We start from the raw sequence: 18,161 nt of genomic DNA, 5'->3' as shown, positions 1-18,161 counted from the left end.
GGTAGGGGCTCACTATAGGGGGTAGGTAAGATAGATGGCGGCGGGGTAGGGGCTCACTTTAGGGGGTAGGTAAGATAGATGGCGGCAGGGTAGGGGCTCACTTTAGGGGGTAGGTAAGATAGATGGTGGCGGGGTAGGGGCTCACTTTAGGGGGTAGGTAAGATAGATGGCGGCGGGGTAGGGGCTCACTTTAGGGGGTAGGTAAGGTAGATGGCGGCGGTGTAAGGGACTCCCATTAGGGGGTATGTAATGTAGCTTGCGACGGTGTAGGGGGATCACATTAGGGGGTTATAGATTTAATATAGCTGGCGGCGGGGTCCGGGAGCGGCGGTTTAGGGGTTAATACATTTTTTATTGTTAGGATAGTGAGGGGGGATAGCGGTTAGAGGGTTAGACGTGTCGGGCTATGTTTGGGAGGCGTGTTAGATAGTACGGGAGATTTAATAACTTTAGTCAGGTTTTGTAGGCGCCGGCAGTTCCTAAAGTGCCGTAAGTCACTGGCGACTCCAGAAATTTGTGCTTACGCAGATTTCTGGACATCGCTGGTTTGTCAGACTTACGGAACTTTAGCCTCTGACGGCACCGTATATGGGATAGCTCGAGTTGCGAGCTGAAACTGAGGGTGGCAGGGGTTCCCTCGCTTGTGCTGCAAACTACGCTCTTTATCGGATCGCGCCCTTAATGTCTGCCTGTTTCTAAACCACTACAGACAGCTTCTTATCACATGCTTTTTTATTAGCTTAGTGCAACAAGAGACTGATAATGCCAAATAGATAACATTGTGCTCTCTCCCGTGGAGTTGTGTATAACACTGCACTAATTGGCTAAAATGTAAGTCAATATAGATAAATAAATAACCATGTGATCAGGGGGCTGTCAAAAGAGACTTATGTACAATGTAACCACAGAGGTTAAATGTATATTAACATAACCATGTTCGCTGTGCAAAACTGGGGAATAGGTAATAAATGGATTATATATCTTTTTAAACAATAAACATTTTGGAGTCGTCTGTCCCTTTAATATACCAAATAACTGCACTATAAATAAAGCTGGTCAGCAATGTTCTCAAACAAAACACATTTACTCAAGATACTTAGCTGATTAAACACTGCAGAAAAAAATATATATGTTAATATAATTACATTTATTTAAACACTGTCTCCAGCATATTTTTCAAATGCAGGTTAATTCACTAACATCACATATACAATACTGATTTCCTGTTGATCTTATTTATATGATGGTAAATATTTACTCTATTTATGCTATTTGCTGCAAAAATTTAAAAATAAATAAAGCTTATGTTAAAAACAACATAATAGCAAGTAGCAAGTTGACTGTCCCTTTAATTTTGTAATACATTCTGTTTGGCCACTAATATGTACTGCAACCAATTTGATTTTGATTATGGTCAATATTATCCTGATTTTGGCTAATACTTTAAACCCATTCATGAAACTATTATGCCACAAAAAAAGAATGCAGCAACATTGTAGCTAGAAAACTGTAAATCATATACAGGCCCATTTATCAAGCTCCGTACGGAGCTTGAAGGGCCGTGTTTCTGGCGAGTCTTCAGACTCGCCAGAAACACAACTTATGAAGCAGCGGTCTAAAGACCGCTGCTCCATAACCCTGTCCGCCTGCTCTGAGCAGGCGGACAGGAATCGCCGGAAATCAACCCGATCGTATTCGACACAGATTGGCCGCGAGTCAGTAGGGGGCAGCGTTGCACCAGCAGCTCTTGTGAGCTGCTGGTGCAATGTTAAATGCGGAGAGCGTATTGCTCTCCGCATTTAGCGAGGTCTTGCGGACCTGATCCAGTGTCGGATCAGGTTCGCAAGCCCTTTGATAAATTGGGGCCAAAGATTTGTACCTGCTCCTTGTTACAGTCTTAAGTTGTAAATTAAAGGGACAGTGAAGTCAAAATTAAACTTTCATTATTCCGATAAAGCAAGCAATTTGAAATATCCTTAGGATTTATTGCTATTATCAAATGTGCTTAATTCTCTTGGCATACTTTGTTGAAAAACATACCTAGGTAGGCTCAGGGGAAGCAATACACTACCTTGAGCTAGCTGCTGATTTGTGGCTGCACATTTATGCTTCTTGTCATTGGCTCACAAGATGAGCGCAGCTAGGTCCGAGTAGATTCCCCTTCACCAAAGGATACCAAGAGAATAAAGCACATTTGAAAATAGAAGTCATTTGGAAAGTTATTTAAAATGGTATGTTATGAAAGAAACGTTTTGGGTTTCATTTCACTTTAATCTTCATTATAAATAATGACGCTGCGGCTGCATCTATTTATTAACTGCTCACTTCTTGCTGTATACAATTGGACCCATTGTGAAAGATAATGTCATCACAAAAATGTAAAAAAATAAAACTCCCCACCACGTTTCTAAAATGACCCAAAATGCCCATAGTCAGTCCCTGGGGACTTTTCATTATTGAGCGACACTATTTCACCATAACAAACAGATGTGAATACTTTAAAACTACAAACATACAAACATAAACAGTTTTGCAATGAATTACATTATCTCGCCTCTACAACGAGCCCCCTCAGCAACTTTAGTAGCCTCTATGCCTCTAGGCCATTATCCAATCTATCTATAACATAATCGCGTTTGTAACGCGTCCGTCGCCTTCGTTAGTTGCGCGTGCAGCCTGCAGCGTGAGACAGCTTCAGGAGCTCCAGCTCTCGGCTGTAACATAACAGCTGAGAGCTGGAGGTCCAGAAGCTTCAGGCATCTGCCGCATAAGTAGCCGGAGCGCGATCGGTGCTCCGCCTCCATATGAGGCCAGATCCCTGATCATTACAGACAGTGACAGTGACAATGTGTGTGTCCCCGTCTGTAACAATCTTCTACTGTTGCCGGTAGGAGGTGTGGGTGGGAGGTGAGTGGTGGGTGGGCGGCTCAGCAGTGGAGGGAGGAGAGAAGGGGAGGGAGTGGGAGTGCCCTACTAGAGAAAGAAAAAGAAAGGACAGGGAGGGATGGGGCACAAAAGGAGTTTGGGGGTGGGGAGGGATAAATGGCGATTGCGGGGGGGGAGGAGGTAGTGGGACCACTACAACACAGAAAAAAATATAATAAAAAAAATGAATAGAAAAAAAGGGGTTTAAAGGTACCTAAAATGGTGGCAATAGAAGGGCGAGGGTTAGAGAGCTGTTTGAGGGGGGATCAGGGATAGAAGGATAGGGACAGAAGTATAGGGACAGCGATAGAGGGATAGGGACAGAGGGGTAGGGACAGAGGGACAGAAGGATAGGGACAGAGGGATAGGGACAGGGATAGAGGGATAGAGACAGAAAGATAGGGACAGAGGGATAGGGACAGGAGCAGTGGGATAGGGATAGAGGCATAGGGACAGAGGGATAGGGACAGGGACAAAGGGATAGAGGGATAAGGACAGAGGGATATGGAAAGAGGGATAGGGACAGAGGGATAGGGACAGAGGGATAAGGACAGAGGGATAAGGACAGAGGGATAGGGACAGCGGAATATGGACAGGGACAAAGGGATAGGGACAGAGGTATAGGGACAGAGGTATAGGGATAGAGGGATAGGAACAGGGATAGAGGGAAAGATGGATAGGCATAGATGGACCTCACTTGAAAAAAATAGACTGCCCTCTGGGCAGGCTTATAGCCTAGTAATTTAATAAAGCTCGTTTAAAAAATAAACAGCTAATTTTAGACGTAACAGGTCTGTGTGGTACCTTGAGTACTTCATGAAGAAATTTAAAACTTATTAGAATATTATTATTTTTTTTAACTTATTTTGGGCCAGATTACAAGTGGTGCACTATTGATAGTGTTAGGAGTGTAAACGCAATCACAATATTGCTGGGGTTTTTTTACACTAGAATTTATATTACAAGTGGCTCACTGTTTACTGCAAATTCGTTTGTGCAAACTCATGGTAATTTATGCTCCCCACATTTTCTATGGGCGGCGTTGAGTGGCAATGTCTGCTTGTATTAAAAGCATTTAACGGGAGGCGGAGCCAGCCAGGACCCTGAATGGCTGCATATTCGTAAAGCTCCGTGCAGCTTTCCCCTCATGGTCACAAATGAAGGACTAAAACCCTAAGTAACGGAACCCATCTTAGATCGGCAGGTGCCTAAACCTCTGGGGAGCCGGGAAAGCATAATGTGGCACTTGGAAAAGTAACGGCTCATGAACTAGGATCACGTTTACAACCGTACTAACATAGGAGACGGCGCCATCTTGGGCCTAAGCACACGCTGCTGTACAACAGAACAGGGCAGCATGACTGGCAGCAGCGTAAGAGACTTAACACCTTAACCGGAATATAGATACCACAAATACCAGCAGGCATTCTCAACAACCTGGTAAGATCTTTCCTTTTGCACACCAACCTGAAACACGAGCGCTAACAACATAAGGGGACATAAATAATACAGACACGCGGGAAAGCACGGAGCATACCGCCCGCACCTACGTACAACAAAGGCAGTGCTGGAACATAGCTAAACAGATAGTGAGCACGTTCAGACATTTTAAGACGGAAACCACACTTACTATATCGACGGCCTGCTACATAGCCCCAAGCGCCTAACACGACATCCTCACCGCACCTGCAAACAACAAAAGGCATAAGGAGACCACTGTCTGCAGTTACCTCTACAAGGAAACAATAACCACAAAACACCTTGCCACTTAACCTTATATTCAGCTGGTACCCTTGGCCCTCTGACGCACTTAACATAAATGACATCCAAACCCCCCCCCAAAGGGGAAAAGGCGAGCAAATCAACAATGGCTACATCCACTAAACTGAACTCATACTTTAAAGCCATGGATACCACAGCCATCACAACGCCAACGTCCCCGCATCCAGATAGTGATCTGCAGGAAGAGGACCCCAATACCCCCACAAATGACCCCAGCCTCCCCATAACAAAAGATGACCTAAAAGCACTCCCAACTAAAGAAGACTTTGCAGCCTTTATGACCCAGGTCAGTCAGTTAATAAAAGATAGTTTATCTGAGGTCAAAAGGGACGTCACAGATCTTGGCAATAGGGTATTACAATTAGAAGAGCATGCAGAAGAAATTTCAGAACCTATTCAGCTACATAGCATGCAAATTCAGCACCAGAATGATGAAATAAGGCAAATGCAAATGCAGATAGAAAATCTGGATAACCGAGGAAGACACCAAAACCTGCGGATCAGAGGAGTATCTGAAAACATCTCAAATGCTGCGCTTCCACAGTACATTCAAGACCTTTTTAGTTACCTTCTGGACACAAAAGAAGAGACTGACATCTCTATAGATAGGATGCATAGAGCCTTAAAACCGAAACCCTCAAGCAAGGCACCCCCCAGAGATATCATCCTCCGCTGTCACAATTTTAAAGACAAGGAACAACTATTGGCTGCAGCCAGAAAGAAGACACCAATCCACAAAAATGGAGATACAATACAAATATTCACTGACCTAAGCCCGCTGACTCTAGCCAGACGGAGAGAAGTGAAATTCCTCACCACACACTTGAGAGACTGCAATGTACCATACCGATGGGGATTTCCCTTTGCCATCAAAGTATCCAAAGAAAACAAAGAGTATACATACAAAGACCTAGAAGATTTGGATTCCTTTTGCTCCCAACTAGATATTCCTCTACCAAAACACATCCCTCAAGCCTTAGAACACACAGAGGATTCTCCAGACGCAGACCACCCTCCTCCAAAAACACAGCGCCAAAAATGGATCACTGTAAATAGAAAAAGAAAAACTGTTTCACTTACCCCCCATTGCTCAGGGACACCACCCACAGATCCACCCTGATGGTCTCCAACAGCATCTTGTATTTACATTTCGCAATGCCCCAACACAGAAGCTATGGGATCATCACACAGAGACATTGATCCTTTTGGTTGAAAGACTAAGTATTCAGTATCTAGACTTTCTACTCTTTGTTGCAAATAATCAGTTCTCCTATTATGACATACATTAGACTTTAACCTTAAATAAAAACTCCTTCAAAACATATTTTACCTATAGTAGCCAACGGGGAAAGATAGTGGTATTATAGTGCTACTATTACCCCTCCACTCCTTTATTGCTAGGACACGGAGTATACCCTTGCTCCTGGACTGGTTTAAACTGTTATTTTACATGTTCTTTAAATATGTTGTTTGTTTGTTGTTCTATTTATGTTACCTTTGTCCACTGTTTAACCTCTGCTCCTCTAATGTGTTCATACAGATCTATGAGTATATACTCTCTCAAGGCAGCGGTATCGGCGCTCTCCCCTGCTCCCATTGGTATGTACAGTATTTCGTTATAAAAGGTCTCCACGGCAAAATAAAGCGGCAAGACATGGTAAGAAACACACTTGACACCTCACCCACTAAATACCAGACCAAAAATAAAAATGGCACATAGACCACTAGTAATAGCCTCCCAAAACGCTAAGGGTCTCAACTCACCAACAAAGAGATCAGTTGCACTCCAGTGGTTCACTAACCAGAAAAGCTCAATAGTGTTTGTACAAGAAACACACTTTCCTAAAGCAAACGAACCTAAATTCCACAATAAAAACTTCCCACTCAGCTATCTTAACTCCCATGAAAAAAAGAGGAACGGAGTTGGAATCCTCATACACCGATCATTACCTTTTAAACTTCTACATTCCATCCCAGATACAGAAGGCAGGATCCTCATCTTAGTTGGCCTCATATATAATAGACCTGTTACACTTGTGAATGTCTACGCTCCCAATACCCACAAGGCTAAATTCTTTAACAAATTAAAAACAATGGTGCAAGTTGCCGGCAGGGGGGTCATAATCTTGGGCGGAGACCTTAACACTACATTAGATCCCACTCTAGACACAACTTCTGCCAACACCAAAACATCGCCTCGCTCCCCCAATTCAGTATTTAAATGTATCAGACATCTGAGGTTGATAGACACATGGAGATTGCAGCATCCCACACAGCGAAACTTTACTTTTTACTCTTTCCCCTGGGCCATGTATTCAAGAATAGATCACCTTTATCTAGATCAATCACACCTCTCATTACTACTAGACTCAGACATTGTCCCTACAGCTTGGTCAGATCACTCTATGATAACTATAACACTTGAATGGCCAGACACCCCAATACACCCATTCCTGTGGAGACTGGACGCGCACCTTCTACACCATCCACCAACTATGAAAAAACTGACGTCCACATTGACAGAATACTTCAACATAAACGCAATACCAGAGACTCGTCCCCTTTATATATGGGACGCTCACAAAGCTGTATTTCGAGGCGAATGCATTAAGCATAAATCATATCTCAAAAAGCAGTTTAACGCACAACTAAACTCTTTAACAACAAAACTAAACACGCTAGAAATACAACATAAAAATACACCCTCTGACAGTAGCGTTCTACAAAACCTAAAGCACACTAGGAATGAACTCAAAACACTACTCTACTCTGATGCTCAGAGAAAGGCTTTACAGCTTAGGAAGAAATACCTATATGAGGGAAATCGCTCAGGAAGAATTCTGGCAAATAACCTCAAAGACAGAACTCACCACACACACATTCACGGATTGCGAACTCCACTCGGGGAGCATATACACGACAGCAAGGCCATTGCTATGCACTTTAAAAATTTCTATCATCAGCTATATAACCTTAAGACTAATGCTTCCACAGAACACACCCAAAAAATTATAGAATACATAAATTCAGCCAATCTGAAAAAACTTACGCAGGCACAAACAACAGACCTAGAAAGGCCTATAACTTTAACAGAAATATTGAAAGCTATCAAAGACCTCCCCACAGGGAAAAGCCCAGGCCCAGATGGTCTAACTAACCTATACTACAAGACATTCAAAAATATATTAGCCCCACACTTACTGAAACACTTCAACGCTCTAGATGGGAATAACCACCTTAGCAACGACTCCTTGACAGCACACATATCGGTGATCCTAAAACCTGACAAATCCCCGGAAGACCCAGCTAACTACAGACCAATTTCACTCCTGAACACTGACATTAAAATCCTAGGAAAAATTTTGGCAAATCGTTTAAACTCAGTACTGCACGACATAAGACACACGGATCAGGTGGGTTTTGTGCTGGGCCGAGAGGCGAGGGACAATACCCTCAGGGCGCTGACACTTATTGAATACACAAAATATCACAATATCGAGGCAGTGCTTATAGCCATAGACGCAGAAAAAGCATTCGACCGGACAGACTGGCAATTTCTTAAACTAACACTAAAAAATATAGGATTCGGACCAAAAATAATAAACACCATTTTCAATCTATATACTCACCCAAGTGCGAAAGTAAAGGTAAACGGGATTCTGTCAGATAGGCTCCCAATACACAATGGCACACGCCAAGGTTGTCCCCTATCCCCAATCCTCTTCATACTAATGATGGAGGTGTTCGCCTCACGAGTACGCCAGAATCAGTGCATTAAGGGAATCTCGATAAATAAACAGGATTACAAAGTCGCGCTGTATGCGGACGATGTCTTGTTCGCTGTAACATCCCCGCTAACAACCATCCCAAAGATTCTAACAGAACTTGACGAGTTTGGAAAGTACACCAACTTCCTTGTTAACAAGCAAAAATCCGAGATCCTGAACATTACGTTACCAAGCGCCAAATTTAAATCCCTGTCGACAATCTGCCCGCTTCGTCTTAAATCAGACACCATAAAATACCTAGGGATCCACCTCTCCCCCAACCAGAAGACATTATTTGACAGAAATTACAATACACTCTTACTCAATACACAACGCGACCTGAAGACATGGGCAAATAAACCACTATCCTGGTGGGGCAGGATACAAGCCATTAAAATGACCACCCTACCTAGAATCCTTTATATTTTACAAACCCTCCCACTATATCTGCCTAGCTGGTACATAAACAAGATTCAAAGAAGCCTTAATGCGTTTGTATGGGGTAAATGCAGACCACGAATCAATAGGAACACGATGTACAGGCTAAATAAAGCTGGAGGTTTAGGGCTTCCTAGAATAGAAGATTACTACCAGGCAGTGACACTACAAAGGATACTAGACTGGCATAGAGCACAAGAACGTAAAGTATGGGTCGCATTAGACTCACACATCCTAAAGGCACCTTTGGTACATGCCCTATGTTGGGTGTCCAAAGACCTTAGACCTCCCCAGTGTCGGCATCTTGAAATCCATAAACAACTTTTTAAAATCTGGGATCATATAACTGCTACCAAACCTCACATTACCACTTATAGATCACCACTCTTCCCAATAACTTTAAATATAGAAATGATAGGAGGCCTAGATAAAGGTTTCAAAAGATTGACTGAATGGGACTATACGATCCCTCTACTCAAATTTACAGAAGCAGGCAAACTATTAGATAGAGATAAATTGGCAGACCTAGCAGGGGGTAGATTCACCAAATGGCTAAAATACGCCCAACTACAACACTACATACATACATCCCCATTCAAGTCGGATCTGCTGAGAAGGCCCACTGCTTTCGAACAGATGTGTCATAGCGGCATTATACCCAGAGGCACGCTCTCTATATCCCGCAAGCTTCTTATAAACACCCCCACAGACACTCTACCGCCTTACACAGCTAAATGGCACCTCGACCTCAAAGGCAACATAGACACAGAAAAATGGAATAAAATTTTCAGCTCCCTCAAAAAATCTTCAACATCCCCCGAGATATTAGAACTGAATTTTAAAATCCTTCTCCGATGGTATCTAACCCCATCAAGATTAGCTAGCATTTACCCCAACACATCCAGCTTATGCTGGCGTGGCTGTGGAAAACATGGTAATTTAATCCACATGTGGTGGCATTGCCCAAAAGTCCGTCCACTTTGGAATGCAGTGGAATCCTATTTTAGACGAAGTAATCATACCGAATTTACACTGACCCCACATATTGCCCTATTAAACGACCTACCCAAAATGACCTGTTGTCTGAAAAGGTTAGTGCTACAGATAGGACTCAACAGTGCAAGAAAACTAATAGCGCGTCACTGGAAAAAACCTAGTACCCTGAGTGAAGTTATGTGGGTGGAGGAGGTGGAGGATCAATTTTTCTTTGAGACATATGGCTACTTATGCCGTAACAAAACCGACACTATACTGAACGCTAAGCTCCTTTGGCAGGAGTACCTGTGAGACTATCTACCCCCTACATCGCACACATACAACATGTTAGTAAATTTAGATCACTAAACAAATAATTATGTTGATATCAAAAACACTCACTTTGAGACCCACTGAGCTTACACCGTGGATAAGACCAACATCCTGGGAGAGGGAGAGCGCCGAGCCGCCAGAACTGCCATAACCATTTAAACCGTTTGCTTTCATATGAGAGAGATACTTACCTTTGTCAGTGACATCTAGAAAACAGAGGAAGCTTGTTATAAACAACCGGGACTTTGTTTTAATTTCTTTTTTCTATATGTATAGATTATGTTACTAGTTTAACTATTTTATCTACCTGAAAGAAGCTCAACTAATTACAGATAAAGCCTTAACGTCGATAGCACCCACGATGTCTCAACGTTGGGACACCTTGTTCACTCAACTAGGAAAGAGAATTACTTCTGTGATCACTCTAAAAATTGTATTTGCTGAAAATACTGTAATAAACCTTGGTTGATGCTTTCTGACTTGTACATTTCTAATTTCTAATAAAAATAATAAAAAAAAAAAAAAGCATTTAACGCTCAAACTTTTTACGCAACGTAAAAAAGGTGACGTAAAGAGTTTGGCTGTAGGAAACACTTGCATTAAACTACTCTATTAACCCCTAAACTACCAAACCCCACATCACAAAACACCCCACTACTCTATTAACCCCTAAACCGCCACAGTCCCACATCACAAAATACCCCACTACTCTATTAACCCCTAAACTGAAACAGCCCCACATTGCAAAATACCCCACTACTCTATTAACCCCACACCCCCACATTGCAAAATACCACACTACTCTATTAACTCTTAAACTGCCACACACCCACATCCCAAAATACCCTCTAACATTTAAACCCCCAAACCAGCTAACCCCCCTAACCTACCACCCGCTAAGTTATCTCAAACAAACCTAACCTTACCTAAAAAAATATAAAACCTACCCTAACAAGAAAAAACCCCTAACCTTACCTTAAAAATAAAATAACCTTACATTACAGTAAAAAAAGCTACCATTACAGAAAAAAAATAGTTATGCTTATTATAAAACCTCACTTAAAAGAAACTATACTAATACCAAACTAAAGCAAAGGGCTTTTGTAGGGCATTGCCCTAAAGTAACTTAGCTCAAAGAAACCCCACCACACACCATTCTTCAAGTAACCCCCTTCAAAAAAAGGCTATCTAAAAAAAAGAGCCCAAACCAGGAAAAGCCCCAGATAGACCCAGTAACTTCAGGCCAATCTCACTTTTGAACACAGATGTAAAAAATTTATCAAAAGTACTCACCACCAGACAGATATCTCCCAAAACTTATTTCTACAGATCAAGTAGGATTTGTACTGGGCAGGGAAGCAAAAGATAATACCCTCTGAATACAGCGCATTATAGATTATGCAAAGAATCACAAACATTAAAGACGTTAATGTTATCAATGTTATTCACCAAATGCCGTATTAGTTTACTAGTTCAATTGAATGTTCACAATACTAGCTCAAAGGACCCTTATGAATCGCTGAATGAAAAGGACTCTCTCTCCAATTAATAACATTCTTTGAAGTGATTTATGAACCTGGGACCGATTCTGCAGACCGGTACGAAGTTGTTACCTATGTTATGTATTTCTTACTACATTATAATGTAACCTTTGCTGTTGGTTGTTTTTACACTATTGTTAAATACCGATTTTAAATAAAAATTATAAAAAAAAAAAAAAGAAAAGAATGAGAGACAACTCATAAATCTCCCAGCTGTAAATAAGGGGCTTGCTGTGAGGGTTCTGAGGTGTTCCATTAATGTTTTTTGTTTTTTTGCTAAACCTAAACTTTATTCAAGTGTGCAGAAGTAATTTGGCTTTCAGTAGAATTTCTGGGCTCTATTCACTAAGCATCAGAGGATGCTTTGGGGCCCTTGCGCTGTAGGCTTGTTCATGTGAGTCTGCTTACCACAAGTTAAGAAACAGTGGTCATATAAATGCTGCTTCTTAACCTCTCCACCACCTTTGAGATAAATCCTTCTAAACTTGTTCACTTGTGATGACTGATAGCCCCAATCTCACACAACCAATGGGCAGTGCTGCACAAGATATTCCTTGTGCAATGATAACTGTGGGTAGTGGGTGAACAATGTCTGCTGCCTGCTTGCCGTGGAGATGGGTGGACAGGTAACCTATTTGCAAACATTGACCATCTGTCAGATAGTAAATAGGGCCCTTGGCATTTAAAAGTGGACAAGGCTGTCTTATTTTTATTCTTCTTAACCCCTTAAGGACCACAGCACTTTTCCATTTTCTGTCCGTTTGGGACCAAGGCTATTTTTACATTTCTGCAGCGTTTGTGTTTAGCTGTAATTTTCCTCTTACTCATTTACTGTACCCACACATATTATATACCGTTTTTCTCGCCATTAAATGTACTTTCTAAAGATACCATTATTTTCATCATATCTTATAATTTACTATAAAAAAAATTATAAAATATGAGGAAAAAATGGAAAAAAACACACTTTTTCTAACTTTGACCCCCAAAATCTGTTACACATCTACAGCCACCAAAAAACACCCATGCTAAATAGTTTCTAAATTTTGTCCTGAGTTTAGAAATACCCAATGTTTACATGTGCTTTGCTTTTTTTGCAAGTTATAGGGAAATAAATACAAGTAGCACTTTGCTATTTCCAAACCACTTTTTTTCAAAATTAGCGCTAGTTACATTGGGACACTATCTTTCAGGAATCCCTGAATATACCTTGACATTCATATATTTTTTTTAGAAGACATCCCAAAGTATTGATCGAGGCCCATTTTTGTATATTTCATGCCACCATTTCACTACCAAATGCGATCAAATAAAAAAAATTGTTCACTTTTTCACAAATTGTTTCACAAACTTTAGGTTTCTCACTGAAATTATTTACAAACAACTTGTGCAATTATGGCATATATGGTTGTAAATGCTTCTCTGGGATCCCCTTTGTTCAGAAATTGCAGACATATATGGCTTTGGCATTGCTTTTTGGTATTTAGAAGGCCGCAAAATGCCACTGTGCACCACACATGTATTATGCCCAGCATTGAAGGGGTTAATTAGGAAGCTTGTAGGGAGCTTTTAGGGTTAATTTTAGCTTTAGTATAATGTAGTAGACAACCCAAAGTATTGACCTAGGCCCATTTTGGTATATTTCATGCCACCATTTCACCGCCAAATGCTAACAAATAAAAATAAAGCGTTACATTTTTCACAATTTTAGATTTCTCACTGAAATTATTTACAAACAGCTTGTGCAATTATGGCATAAATGGTTGTAAAAGCTTCTCTGGGATCCCCTTTGTTCAGAAATAGCAGACATATATGGCTTTGGCTTTGCTTTTTGGTAATTAGAAGGCAGCTAAATGCCGTTGCGCACCACACGTGTATAATGCCCAGCATTGAAGGGGTTAATTAGGGAGCTTGTAGGGAGCTTGCAGGGTTAATTTTAGCTTTAGTGTGAGTATCAACCTCCCACATGACACATCACAACCCCTGATCCCTCCCAAACAGCTCTCTTCCCTCCCCCCACCCCACAATTGTCCCCGCCATCTTAAGTACTGGCAGTAAGTCTGCCAGTACTAAAATAAGAGTTTTTTGGGGATTTAAAAAAAAAAAAAAAAAAAAAGATAATTCTGCTCTGTAGGATCCCCCCTTAGCCCCCAACTTCCCTGATCCCCCCCCAAACCGCTCTCTAACCCCCCTCTCGGCCTTATTATGCGCCATATTGGGTACTGGCAGCTGTCTGCCAGTACCCAGTTTGAAATCAAATATGTTTTTTATAACATTTTATTATTTTATTATTTTAAAAATAGTATTTTCAGTAGTGTAGCTGCCCCCCCTAAACCCCCAACCTCCCACCCTCCCAGATCGTTAAAATTTGTAATGTTCCCACCCTCTCTCCCACCGAGTACCACCTTACAGTTGTTCCTTAGTGTAGGGTTCCCACCCGCCCGCGCACCCGCTCCCATGCACGCACGCACGCGCTCACGTGCACGCACCCGCGCACACTCAATCCCGCCCCCCTTCCCCACCGATGGCCGCCCACCCGCCTCCCTGGATCAGCTCCCACCCACCAACGAACATGGCCATTGATGGCCGATGCAGAGAGAGCCACAGGGTGGCTCTCTCTTCATCGGACGGCTAAAAAAATGTTATAGCAGGATGCCTCAATATCGAGGCATCACTGCTATAACATGAAAGCAGTTGGAAGTGATCAGGATCGCTTCCACTGCTTTCAAAGACCAACGACGTACGGGGTACGTCCTTGGTCATTAACTGCATTTTTTTGCAGGACATACCCCATACGTCGTTGGTCGTTAAGGGGTTAAAGGTTCCTTTTACATTTTTTAAGATTTCTTTTGTGCTTATGTTACGGTGGAATGTTGAAGGGAGATTTTTGTTTAAAGGGACAGTCAACCCAAAAAATGTTTTAAGTTATACATATAAACGTTCCATCAATCATCATTTACCAATGTAGCCCAGTTTTGTAATATATTGTGTTTGTCAGTAAAATAACTTACTGTTTGCACTGCAGTTATTTCAAAATGTCCGTTAAGCCCCTCCCCTTTTTTGTCATCTTGCGATCTGTGTAATTTTTCTATCCTCCACGTAACCGGCTTTTGCGCTTGCGCAATGCGCCTATTGTACTGAAGCCGGTTACGAGGAGTATACAGTTGTCAAGCGATTTTTATTGATTTATTTCTGAGAGCTGAAATTAGTAGTTTGAAGCATGGTTACCATTTAATTCCAGTACAAAAGAAAAAAAAATATTGAAACCCTTGTATGCCTTCATATGTTCCTCCTCTGCTTTTCACTTCATAAAAAGCACACTTATTTACTTCTAATTAGGCTGCAAAGTGTACCGCGTAGCATCAGCCTCAGCTACTCAGTCAATACCACAGCTATTCCCATTTCCTAGTGCAATGCGGAAAAAAAAACTCACACTAGCTGAAGGTGCTGAAAAATAAGAACGAGATGATACAGTATTTATGTAATTGTGGATCTGCTTATCCCCAGTACATTCCAGAAAGCAGCTAGATTTTATTGCATTTTTTTATAGAACACACATTATACATGCATCATGTAGACCACATTTAGCATAAGATAATTTGCAATAATTATTTCACAAATTTCTTTGTCACACTCAAATTGCTTTACTGGGAATTCTAGAGAAAAAAAAATCCACATTTCGCATGTAGGTGAACGGTGTATTTTAAAAAAAAAAATGTGGATTTTTTTTCTCTCTAGAATTCCCAGTAAAGCAATTTGAATGTAGCAAAGAAATTTGTGAATAATTATTGCAAATTATCTTATGCTAAATGTGGTCTACATGATGCATGTATAATGTGAGTTCTATAAAAGAAAAATGCAATAAAATCTAGCTGCTTTCTGGAATGTACTGGGGATAAGCAGATCCACAATTACATAAAAGCTGTATCATCTCGTTCTTATTGCTCAGCAAGTTTTTCTCCCCGTAATGCACTAGGAAATGGGAATAGCTGTAGTATTGACTGAGTAGCTGAGGCTGATGCTACGCGGTACACTTTGCAGCCTAATTAGAAGTAAATAAGTGTGCTTTTTATAAAGTGAAAAACAGTGGAGGAACATATGAAGGCATACAAGGGCTGCAATATTTTTTTTTTCTTTTGTACTGGAATTAAATGGTAACCATGCTTCAAACTACTAATTACAGCTCTCAGAAATAAATCAGTAAAAATTGCTTGACAACTGTATCCTCCTCGTAACCGGCTTCAGTACAATAGGCGCATTGTACATGCTAAAAAGCGGATTACGAGGAGGATAGAAAAATTACACAGATCACATTGTAAATGATGATTGATGGAATGTTTATATGTATATCTTAAAACGTTTTTTGGGTTGACTGTCCCTTTAACTCATTTATTTAATAAGGGTGTGATTCCAGTACCCCTGACTGTGAAACTTTTTTCAATTTAAGGAGGAGTAATGTGGCTCCATTGATAATAATGGAGCCAAGTTTGCAATTTATGGCTGTGACAAGGGGCAAATACAAATCCCCATGAATTCCCCAATTTTCAAGATTTTGCAGCGAGTTTTTTCTTCAGAGAGACAGTTTCCAAAATAGTTTTATGAAATCTAGCACATTATCTCACCAGATGTGTGAGGTGTATTGAATATAGCCAATTGCATCACAAGAGTTCATGGTTTTTATTCTGGGAAATAGAACAATCATTTTTATATATTACAAAATTTAAAAAAATATCATGTTAACCATGAAAATACCTATCAAAAAATCAAGTTCAGTGTATTAAACACTCGGTGACATATTCATAAAATGTTTATTTATTTCTTTAGAGTAAAATAAATAATAGAATAGTATGTGATATATTATGGAACTAAAAATAAACTCTGTTAAATCTGTTTGCGGACTATCATCTTAATGCATAACTTACCTTTTCTTGTAGAACATTATTGTAACTGAAGTATTAATAAATTAATATTGTCGGTTGTTTTAATAGCACAGTGAAATGAATGCAAGCATATTATGTTTCTCACTCATGCACTATTATTCATAGTCTGATTTCGTTGTAGTAGGTGTTTTACAGCTATAATGGCTAACTGATAAAAATGGTTTATTAATAAGATATGGATCTGTAAAAGTACTGAAAAGCTTTATTTAAAGCCAAGGTTATTTTGCAATTAAACCATCATCCCTGAACTCCAACAACCTAGATCAGTCATATCCATGAAACTGAAGCTTGTTGGCTGCGTTGCTAGACTTCTCTGGTATGTCTCGATGAGAATACTGCCAGACTAAATTTGTTCTAACAAGACATCCCTATGGGGCAACAATTTAGGCTGAAGTGCCCATCAAAGTTAGAGAGACATGTTACTCAAATGCTTATTCACTTGAGAGTGATGTAGCCTATGTGTAAAAAGCTGACAATCAGAGGAACATTGCTATGTAAAAAAAGAAAGATATTTTATACCAAAACTTCCTCTGCATCCACATCTCAAATTAAAAGGGATTTTAGTGTCCAATCAGGATGCTTGTCCCTAGTGTCGCAAGTGAGCAAACATCTCAGTTTATTTCCATCCTCAGTGTAAGGAAGTTTACTATTAAATCATGCAAGATTATGACAAAATCTTAAAAGATCACAGACAATCAAAGTATGACCTCAGCACTGATAATGCTGATTTACTGGGTTTTTTTTTTGTTGTTTCACCATTCAGATGACAATAAAAAGAGTAGCTTATGGATAACTGCTCACAGAACACTTATTCTGGAGAGCTATTTTTTTTAGGTACAATATATTCCTTTTTTTTACATAGAGATGTTCATGGGATATCTAGTCATCTTTTTACAGATAAGCTGCATCACGTTCAAGTGATTTAGCATGTGAGTAACGTGTCACTTTAAGATAAATTAAACAATTTGAGGTGTTAATAAACATCTAAATATGTGCAAATTACCATGAAATAGGCTAAAAACAATCAAAGGACAATCAATTAAAACACAAAGGAAAATACAATGATTTAGCATTATCACTTATAAGTCTTCAGTCATACCATACCCTTAGATTTTAACACTTTCTGTTCCATAAACGTTGTAACCTTCTCTGTATGTAGCATAATTTTGGGTACTAGTTGCAGGAGGAGGTTTAAAGTTTTGTGAGTTCTTTGTGAGTTTCATTCGTTTGGATTCTGCTCTTGACTTGTAGCAGAATTCTATCAAAGCAACCATCATAGCAAGTCCAAGACCTCCAACGAGTATATAGAACACCCCTGCGACATTGCTTAAGCTTAGTGCACTTGTCTTGTCCTAAGAAAAATGAAGAACTTTGTTAGCGTGACTACGTTTTCCATAGAACTTGTACTATCAACAATTCCCCAAATCAGAGTAAACCTAAAACCCAAGCCCAAAACTCCC

General features: G+C 40.4%; 1 protein-coding gene across 1 annotated transcript in view; it reads right to left on the bottom strand.

The window, feature by feature from the left end:
* Window positions 1–18,161, bottom strand: part of GRIA3 (glutamate ionotropic receptor AMPA type subunit 3) — a 662,172-nt gene that overhangs the window by 57,111 nt on the left and 586,900 nt on the right. The window contains exon 15 of the mRNA XM_053699114.1: window positions 17,806–18,053. Within this exon, the coding sequence (XP_053555089.1) occupies window positions 17,808–18,053 (246 nt within the window). The 3' untranslated portion in view covers window positions 17,806–17,807. The remainder of the gene's footprint in view (window positions 1–17,805; window positions 18,054–18,161) is intronic.

The sequence above is a fragment of the Bombina bombina genome, chromosome 1 (assembly GCF_027579735.1).
Source record: "Bombina bombina isolate aBomBom1 chromosome 1, aBomBom1.pri, whole genome shotgun sequence".
Taxonomy (NCBI): domain Eukaryota; kingdom Metazoa; phylum Chordata; class Amphibia; order Anura; family Bombinatoridae; genus Bombina; species Bombina bombina.
Note: the sequence above shows the minus strand (reverse complement) of the source record. Positions and strands in the feature narration are given on the sequence as shown.